The sequence below is a fragment of the Cucurbita maxima genome, unplaced genomic scaffold (assembly GCF_002738345.1).
Source record: "Cucurbita maxima cultivar Rimu unplaced genomic scaffold, Cmax_1.0 Cma_Scf00011, whole genome shotgun sequence".
Classification (NCBI taxonomy): Eukaryota; Viridiplantae; Streptophyta; class Magnoliopsida; order Cucurbitales; family Cucurbitaceae; genus Cucurbita; species Cucurbita maxima.
Window position 1 is genome coordinate 2,072,664 of NW_019272027.1, and position 10,005 is coordinate 2,082,668.

At 35.5% G+C, this 10,005-nt stretch overlaps 1 protein-coding gene across 1 annotated transcript; it reads left to right on the forward strand.

Annotated features, from left to right (window-relative positions):
* The first annotated feature begins 3,757 nt into the window (after positions 1-3,757).
* LOC111485999 (7-deoxyloganetin glucosyltransferase-like) lies at positions 3,758-6,094 on the forward strand. The gene is made up of 2 exons (XM_023132985.1): positions 3,758-4,293; positions 4,978-6,094. The coding sequence occupies exons 1-2, from the start codon at positions 3,792-3,794 to the stop codon at positions 5,937-5,939; spliced, it is 1,464 nt and encodes a 487-aa protein (XP_022988753.1). The 5' UTR covers positions 3,758-3,791; the 3' UTR covers positions 5,940-6,094.
* Positions 6,095-10,005: the final 3,911 nt, after the last annotated feature.

Sequence of the window (10,005 nt, forward strand, 5' to 3'; positions counted from 1 at the left end):
TATGTTGAACACAAATTCTCTTTGTGGAAAACACTCGCACTAGATTAAAAGACACGTGATAGAATATTATTACAATTTGCTTTGTTTTTTAGATTGTTTGGGATGAAAAATTTCGTAGTGTGGAGGGTTATTGTAATAGATCAAAGCCACCGTTAGCAAATCATGTACTCGATGGGTTTTCCTGAGTTATTGTAACAATCCAAGCCCACTGTTAGCAGAAATTTTCTTATTTGTGCTCTTCCTTAAGGTTCTCCTTTAAGGTCTTAAAGACATCTACTAGGGAGAGGTTTTCACACCCTTACAAAGAATACTTCGTTCCCTTCTCCAACGGATGTGAGATCTCACAATGCACCATCCTTAGGGGTTCAGTGTTTTCGTTGACACACCACCCAGTGTCTAGCTCTTATACTATTCACCGCTAGCAAATAATGTCATCTTTGGACTTTCCCTCCCTTCCGGGCTTTCCCTCAAAAGTTTTATAACATGTCCGCTGAGAGAGAGGTTTCTACACCCTTATCCCTCTCCAATCGATGTGAGATCTCACAATCCATCCCCTTCAAGGTCCAAGATCTTCACTGGCACACTGCCCACTATCTGTATCTAATACCATTTGTAACAACCCAAGCCTACTGATAATAAATATTGTTCTCTAGGCTTTTTTTCGAGCTTCCGTTTAAAACACATCTATAAGAGAGAAGTTTCCACACCTTTATAAAAAAATGTTTCATTCTTCTATCCAATCGACCTGAGATCTCAAATAAACGTATCTTTATTCTAAAAATATATAGTTCATACAATTATTCAACTTTTAACCCTATATGTATGATGGTGATACACACCCGAAGAATCCAACGACATAATTTAAGTCCATTCGAATATAATCATGTTAGTTTTAATCATAATGGCAGGTCTGTCTTGTACCATAAAATTGAATGAAAAATAGTTAAAAATATTATTGTTTATTACTTAAATTCTATAAAATATTTACATGAAACAATAATATTGGGAGGCATTATTGTTTGGCAAAGTTGTTGAGATATGGGCATTATTCTATAAATGGGACTCCATTAAAGCTTAAATTATTCCTTCAAAATGGCCTTTGTTGTGTGACCTTAAGCATTAGAGAATTGGAATATATCAGATTTGACAAATATCATATATTTATTCATTGTTTAAAATTTAAACATATGCTTTTTTTTTAAAATAAATTAATTAATTAATGCTATGAAGTATCAAATCAATTACCATTATTAAATATTAATTAAATAAAGTTAAAATACTATTTTAATCCAACATTTTTATTTGAACACCAAATAATAAATTTTGGATAAAATTGAAAAAAAATAGATACATCTTACTCCAATATATTCGTGGTGCATTCATGACGATAGTACAAGATTGAGGACAAAAAAGTAATTTCGAGGAGAGATCGACGTTAATGTCAGCCTTCACTTTCTCTCCAAACTATGATTACACAATTACCATGATTACCAAATATGAAATTGTGTATGTGGACAAATAAGTAATTTTTGAGGAGAGATCGACGTTAATGTGTCAGCCTTCACTTTCTCTCCAAATCATAAATAGGTAATTTTCGAGGAGAGATCGATGTTAATGTGTCAGACTTCACTTTCTCTCCAAATCATGATTACCAAATACGAGATTGTGTACGAGAAAAATAAGTAATTTTTTAGGATAGATCGACGTTAATGTCAGCCTTCACTTTCTCTCCAACCATGATTACCAAACACGAAATTGTGTACGAGGATAAATAGGTAATTTTCGAGGATAGATCGAATTTAATGTCAGCCTTCACTAGAAAAACAGTTCGATAAACATGATGAAAGGTGCTTACTCAAAAGGGCAATTTAATGAAGAACCGATGAAATTGGTTTCATACTTTTAGATTCTTAGAGGGTATTTTAGTCTTTTACATCGATCCTAATTAATAATTGAACCATTATCTTTAAAGTTCTAATATTAAAATAGACAAAAAAGTATCATATTATTAAAAGAAACGGTGAAAATAGAACATTATATTAAAAAAAATATAATTTAAGAATCATTTCGAGTAATTCCCATACTATCAGCTATTCCAATTACGTTTGAACGCCATAAATTCCACTTTCATTGTGATAAAAAGTATGGAGAACGGGTACCATTTACAAACTTTACGCTACCTGTTTCAATATCGATTCTTGTTCAAACGAACGATATATAGATTCCACAATTCTCTTTGAACGCCACAAATTCCACTTTCGTTATGATAAGAAGTATGGAGAACGAGCACCATTTACAAACTTTACGCTACCTATTTCAATATTGATTCATATTCTAACTAACAATATGTTTGAAGTAGGCATTTCATAAGAGTTTGGAGAAAAAAATTAGTCCAAAAGAAGCCACCAAACATGCCCTATTAACTATAAGAAGTGAAGCGTGGTTGAGCGTAAGCTCGGAAATGTTTCAAATGAAGATCAACCAATGTTGAAGTTCATCTCCGACCTTGCATAGCCTTTCAAACAACATAGTAGAAAATTTATTAGCTTGTCGGGTGTCACAATTGCACTCTTCAACGATTATGTAACATTTGCTTTAATAGACTAACAAGTCATTTGTATAAAAATCGGACCTAGTCTTTAGTCTCGGTTCACGTTTTTGAAAGAAAATGAATAGAAAACATTTTAGAATGAAGTATTTGAGATGTCAATTGCATTAAAACACGTAGGCAAGAGAGTTTAGCAATGCATATCATAAACATTGAAAGCAGAAATATTTCATTTAAACTTTCATGAAAGATAATATTCATCTTAAAACACACTCATGAATTTGCGTGTTTTGAAAACACCTTTAAAACGACTGAACAAAAAACTAAATAAAATGTTTTTAATTAATGTGGCTGCTCTACGCATGTGCTATCGTCTTGAGTTGCGATGTCGTCGTCAGCCGTACATGAATGTCTTACCTTAACTCGAAATGTAAGTAGCATGTAGCTTGAGTATTTAGAGAAATATAAGTGACCCAATATTGTGGTTAAATACAAACATATACAATTTTATATATGGGACCTATCATAATAGTCTGTTTTTTTCTACAGCGACTATCCTAACGGGCAGCTTGGATGTGTAATTAATTTCCTACACACGGCCCACATGTGCGAGTATGGACCCACCAGTCGGTTCGCACACCTCCTGTACCCTTTTTTTTGTCGGGCCAGCATTCTCTAATGGCTCTTAATACCGGACACCCGTTTGAAGTAGCTATCATCATAATAGCATATTTGTTATTATATTCACTAGTATCGTTAAGATCATTCTCGTTTGATATTTTTTTTTTATTTTCTATTTCTTTTCGATTTTTCATTTCGGGTTTCCCCTCAAGTTTTTTTGTAAAGAGAGACAAGTTTTCACACCGTTTTAAAAAATGCTTATCGTTCCCCTCTAGAATCTCATAAACATATCTTAGACAAGCATGACCATGACATAGAACATAGACTAACAAAGATGACAAACACATTCAAACGCACAATCTTTAGTAGTCCAATTCCTAACTCGCTCTTACCAAGGTCAAAATCCTAAACCAACTTAAACGAGACCATTCTAGTATTTTATGTATATTAGAACAATATGATCTCTTTAGTAGTCCCCCACTACCTTCTTATTATTCCATGAAAGCCACTACAATGATTATTGGAGATGGAATAATTCAACAAAACTTTACTATAAATTATAAACTATGGAAACCATTATTTGTTCAAACTTAGAGTAAAAAAAAGAAAGGAACATTAAATCATGTATAAGCCCCATGCTGTATGCATTCCTTTCCCAGCACAAAGCCACATAAACGCAATGCTAAGTGTAGCAAAGCTTCTTCATCAAAAGGGCTTTCACATAACATTCATCAACACCGAATACAATCATAAGCGTATACTCAAGTCGAGAGGCTTGAATTCTCTCGACGACTTACCGAGCTTTCGCTTTAGAACGATTCCTGATAGCATGCCTGTGGCCGACGACGACATCGATGCCCCGCAAGACCTACCGACTCTTTGTATCGCTGTCTCCAATGATTTCTTAGCTCCTTTTTGCAGCCTTCTTTCTCAACTTAACCAGGATGGTGATGATTTTCCTGTTGTTAGTTGTATTGTTAGTGATGGTTTTATGTCGTTCACTATTCGAGCTGCTACTGAGTTTAGCATTCCGGTGGCTCACTTTTGGCCGTTTAGTGCTTGCAGCTTGTGGGGATTTAGCAATTTAGGTGAACTTGTGAAGCGAGGGATTACTCCATTGAAAGGTGACCAATTCTTTGACTATTTACTTTCGTTTTAAGAAACGTTCGGTGTACGTTAAAAATTATGTTTTCAAGTACGTAGAAAGTCGTTCTAAGCGTAAAATTACTCCTAAACTTTGCACTTTAAACATTAAAAAAAAGTTTAAAAAATACCAAATTAGAGTTTTACCTTAGTTTTGAATAGAGACGATTTATATTTTATTTCAATAACGCCTCCTTTAACTTTCGAAAGAGTTTTAAAAGTTTCATTAATACATTTAATTTTTTTTAAAAGTTAAAAAAATACTTTAAATTTTTGTAAAAAGTTCAAAAATATTATTACTATTAGTATATGAACGATTCTACTGAATTTTGAATTGTTTTCAAGATATTAATAACGAAATTATTAATAACATGTTTAAAAAATACTCATGAATCTTCAAAAGTTTAAAACATTTTTACTATAACAGTAAAACAATCTAGGAGAGGTAAATAAATAATGTCTTAGAGTTTAAGAATATTATTAAAACGAAGTGCTCAGGTTTCTATCTAAACCCTAACCGTAAAGATATTTTTTGAACTTTTTTTTAATTCGAAGGAATTACTGAAACTTTTAAAAATTTAATGATATATTTTAGATAGCATGTTCACTAGTATTTTCATTAATTCAGCATGTTCTTCGTAATGTTCATGAGTTTTGATTTGCAGATGAAAGCTATTTGACGAACAGGTACCTCGAAACCACCATAGATTGGATTCGAGGGATGAAAAACATCCGACTTAAAGATCTACCGAGCTTTGCAAGAACAACGAATCCAAATGACATCTTTCTAAATTTTGTAATTCAAGAAACAGAAAGAACAGCAAAAGCTTCAGCTATTATATTGAACACTTTTGATGCATTGGAACAAGAAGTATTGGATGTTCTTTCTCAAGTTCTTCCTCCCATTTACACCATTGGTCCAGTCCATTTGTTCACAGACAAAACAAAGGAGAAGAAATTAGAAAAAATAGCTACAAATCTTTGGGAAGAGAATCCAAATTGCCTCGATTGGCTCGATTCGAACGAACCCAATTCGGTGGTTTACGTAAATTTTGGTAGCATAGCCGTGATGACAAACCAAAATCTTGTCGAATTTGCATGGGGACTTGCAAATAGTGGGAAACCCTTTTTGTGGATCATAAGGCCAGATCTTGTCATTGGAGTCGAAGATGATTATGATTATGATTATTATTCGACGATTTTACCAATTGGGTTCTTTGAAAAGACACGAGGAAGAGGAATGATAGCGAGTTGGTGTGCTCAAAAAGAAGTATTGAAACACCCATCAGTGGCGGGATTCTTGACACATTGTGGTTGGAATTCGATTATCGAGAGCCTTTGTGCGGGAGTGCCTATGATTTTGTGGCCTTATTTTGCTGATCAACCCACGAATTGTCGATATTGTTGCATGGAATGGGGGATCGGTTTGGAAATTGATAGCGTTGTGAAAAGGGATGAGGTCAAGCGATGTGTTAACGAGGTGATGGAAGGGGAGAAAGGGAAGGATATGAAGAAGAAAGTTATGGAGTTGAAGAATTTGGCTGAAGAATCTTGCAAGTTTGGAGGTTCTTCTTATTGCAACCTCGATGAACTTATACTCCAAATACTATCGAAGGATCGAATGTGAAGTTTTTGAACGTTATGGACGAGAAAATAATGGGTCGGTGTCGTATGATTAATGAGCTTGTTTACATTTGTATGAGAAAATAATGATATCAATCCATGTCGTGACATTTCGATGAAAAATATGAATAAATGTGGAAACTGAATGCATATTAATTATATGCGTACCATCTACTCACGTGCACATGTACCCATTAACCAGGCTCGTTAAAGTACTTTAAAGCCATTGAAAATCAATGGAAAATAAATGAACGTGAATAATATCTAATCCAAGCCATCTAGCAGCGTTAGGAGTCCAATAGACCTCCTCAACTCCCAGATATCATTGTGGTGACATTTAGATTATATGTTTCGTGATTTAAGTGATCGATAGGATTTCCCCAACAAGCGTGCACTAGAGAACCAAATTAAGATTAAAGCATTGTAGCCAGAGTGGTTTACATGTTGACCTAGGTCAGTACGTTTATAGTAAATATTGCACCACAGAATCATGAGCAACGATCAAAGGTATAGACCTATGTGCACCTAAATAGTGGATTAGCTCGAGGTGTTGGTCTTAGACGTCTAGGATACAAGAGACAAGTTTTAAACTTCCTAAATGTCCTTAAGAACCTAGCAGACCTCCACGACATTCAAGAATGACAAAGGTAGCCTCCAGATCAATCATTAGCACTATGTACAATGTCATCAGTTTAATGGTGCCATCAAGGGCCTCCACTATCATTTCCACTCCGGTACCAATACTATGGAGCTAGGCCTAGAATGATTAGGGTAGTGCTCTAAGAAGACTATTCGCCCAACATTGTGGAGAGCCGCGACCGTGAACTTGCCCTGAGAGGCAAGGCGTGGAGTCATACAGATTGACTCAAGTAGCTAGCAAACATAAAGGGGTCGCTCCCCCCACCTTGGGTGTCATATGGTCTTGTGGAAAGGGTTCACCAGCTAACCTCTCGTAGATGGCGAACAGACTAGCACACATCATACTATCTCCACTAGAGAAAGAGTTTTACGAGATAGCCCCTCAATCCAAGACACCGATTTAACACTACTTAGGCAAAGCAAGCTATAAGAGCATAAAAATAATTCACCCTAGAGATGAGACTTGTCATCTAGAAGACCTGCAACGCCAGAAAAGAGTGTACCGCTCGAAACTTAGATAGTAGTAGAGACTAGGCTCTTTTTAAATCATAAAGTAAAGCTCGTGGATACCTACTAGGATAAGGATATGATGAGAGCCTACTAGTAAGTTGCTTACTAAGTATTTTTGTACTCACCCATTTTCCCTTGGTTTTTTGTGATCAGGTGTTCACACGCTACCAGTTGAAGTGGAGGAATGTTGGACAATTGTTCGGTCATAGAGTGGGTCGTTCTGGAGCATCAATCTATCTTAGTTTAAGTCTTTTTATTTTGTTTGTAATTGTATCCCATACCTATTTTTATCGGTTTATAATAAATTTAAATAACATCCTCTTATATTTAGATTTGATTTTATATTTAATTTTGGTATGGTTGTCTCCGTATCTTATTTTATCTTATTTTCTTTTCTTTTGATCTGTCTTTTTATTCACGATCCAAGATTCAGAGCCTCGAAAATTGGGTTACGACAAAAGTTATAGGGGTATTGTAACGACCCAAATCCGACACTAGTAGATATTGTCCTCTTTGGGCTTTCCCTCAAGGTTTTAAAACGCATTTGTTATGGGAAGGTTTCCACACCCTTATAAATGGTGTTTTGTTCTCCTCTCCAACCAATGTGGGACATCACAATCCATCCCCCTTCAGGGCTCAATGTCCTCGCTGGCACTCGTTCCTTTCTCTAATCGATGTGGGACCCCCTCCAAATCCACCCCCTTTGGGGCCAGCGTTCTTACTAGCACACTGCCTCGTGTCTACCCCCATTCGGGGAACAGCGAGAAGACTGGTACATCATCCGGTGTCTGGCTCTGATACCATTTGTAACGACCCAGATCCACCACTAGCAGATATTGTCTTCTTTAGGCTTTCCCTCAACGTTTTAAAACGCGTCTACTAGGAGAAGGTTTCCACACCCTTATAAATGTATTTTGTTTTCCTCTCCAACCGACATCACATGTATACATGTATCGGATTGGATTGGGTTGAGAAATTTTTTTGGTTCAACCCAAAAGTTCGAGTTGGTTGGATTGGTAACCTAACCCAATCCGAAATTATTTCACAACCCAACCCAACCGCACAAAGGTGTACATAAACATTGGGTTGGGATGAACTATCGTCGACTAGAAGTTGGACTATGTCGAATGTCGTGGACCGAGCATATGTCTAAGCCGGGTCACATATTAGGCCCTTTTGCAGTGTTTGTTCCCAAAATTTCTTTAATACAAACAAAAGTGATGTTGAAGTAATGATATTCTCTGAAAAGAAAAAATCCAAACTTTTTGACTTGAAAACAGGTATGGTGAATTGGGAATCAAGCCTTCGTAGCATCAAATCTAAGCTAATATTTCCATTTCAAACACATCAAGCAACGAATCAGAACCCTATTCTTCTCTATACTTTATAGCATATGGTCCAATAAAGACGATTCCTTTCGGACTTTGGGTTACAGATCACTTGCTTTCGTTGTTCGAGAATGTTCGAAGGACTCAAAAGCTCCATGAAATCAAAACAACTAGAGTTGTTCGTGGGTCAGGTTGAGTCGAGTCTGGTTAGATCATTTTGTAGATCCAATCGCATTGTTCGGATTGTAAATAATGAACCCACTACAACCCAACTATAGACTTTCTTTACTTGAGTTGGTTTGAGTTGTTCGGGTCGCTTCTTCAAATTTTTGTTTTTAATAAAAGTAAAATGTTAGCTCGTAAAACATGATTAGTTTAGTTTAACTCAATTTAATTAGAGAGAACTCATGAACCAATCTAATTAAGTTGAATTGATTGGATTTCTGGAGTCAACATATTTTTATAATACCTCTAAAAACACGACCAGACAAATTGGATGCGTATTTACTGCTCTACACACGACCCACATGTGCGAGCATGGGCCCACCAGACGGGGTCGCACACCCACTAGACCTTCGGCTGGTTAGGCTAGCATCTTTGGTGCTGTTGTCAAACACCCATAAGGAATAACGACCGTTGTAGCGTCATGATAAACATGATGATCATTTTCCTTTTCATACTGTATGCATTCATACTCATCATAAAAGGAAAATGTTCTGACGCACACGAACATACATTTATACATGAGGTCCCAAACAAACACGTCATAATATATCATGGTCTAATATAATCATATGACAACGTATTATGGCATTTCATAGCATATTATAATTCGTCGTCACATAATATGACATTTTATTTATACTCTAATTTTACTTGGCATATCTTGGCATCTCATATAGTGAAACGTATCATAACATCAAACATATCACACATATGACACATGCTGGACTATTAACACGTGTCATCATACATAAAACAATTCGTTCAACCAAACCAATAGTAGAACCACTTACTTGGTTGACCTAAGCGCGAAGCTACTACGACCTCTTGATACTAGCTTAAGATTACTCTCTCAAATTTAATTCTACCCAAAGAATCTCACCATCATAAATTAGAATTTTACTATAAGCTCACAAAATTTTTCATAAAATAATTTAAAATTACTCCAAATAAACTAACTAAAATAATTTAAACATACTCCAAATAATTTAAATTAGCTAAAAACATTCATATTAACCTTACCTTTACAAGAGTTCGGTTGAAACTAGTAGGAATAGTCTGATCATATTTTACTCAAGTCGAATCAGTCGAAATATCGACCTAAAGCCGTAAAAAAAAATATTTTTCGACTGGGTTTGGACCGTTCAAGTAGGATGAAAAGAAACCAGGGACCTCCATTTTATAGTAAAGCCTAACTCCATACTTTTCAACATAAACAAGTGAGACAACTTCTTTTTGGGTATTACATATACTAGTCTAACCACACATGACTTCTAGTCGAGAATATGATATCTAGACCGATTAAGTTAGTTTAAATTGGTATCTAGAAATTTGATTAAAGTCTCCTAGAGTTTTTTTTTTTTTTTTTTT

What these genes read in the sequence shown, in the direction of transcription:
- LOC111485999 (XM_023132985.1), top strand. Translation starts at nt 3,792, where the DNA reads ATGTATAAGCCCCATGCTGTATGCATTCCTTTCCCAGCACAAAGCCAC. An exon ending in AGGGATTACTCCATTGAAAG is followed by an intron (nt 4,294 to 4,977) that starts GTGACCAATTCT and finishes TTTGATTTGCAG; the next exon opens with ATGAAAGCTATTTGACGAAC.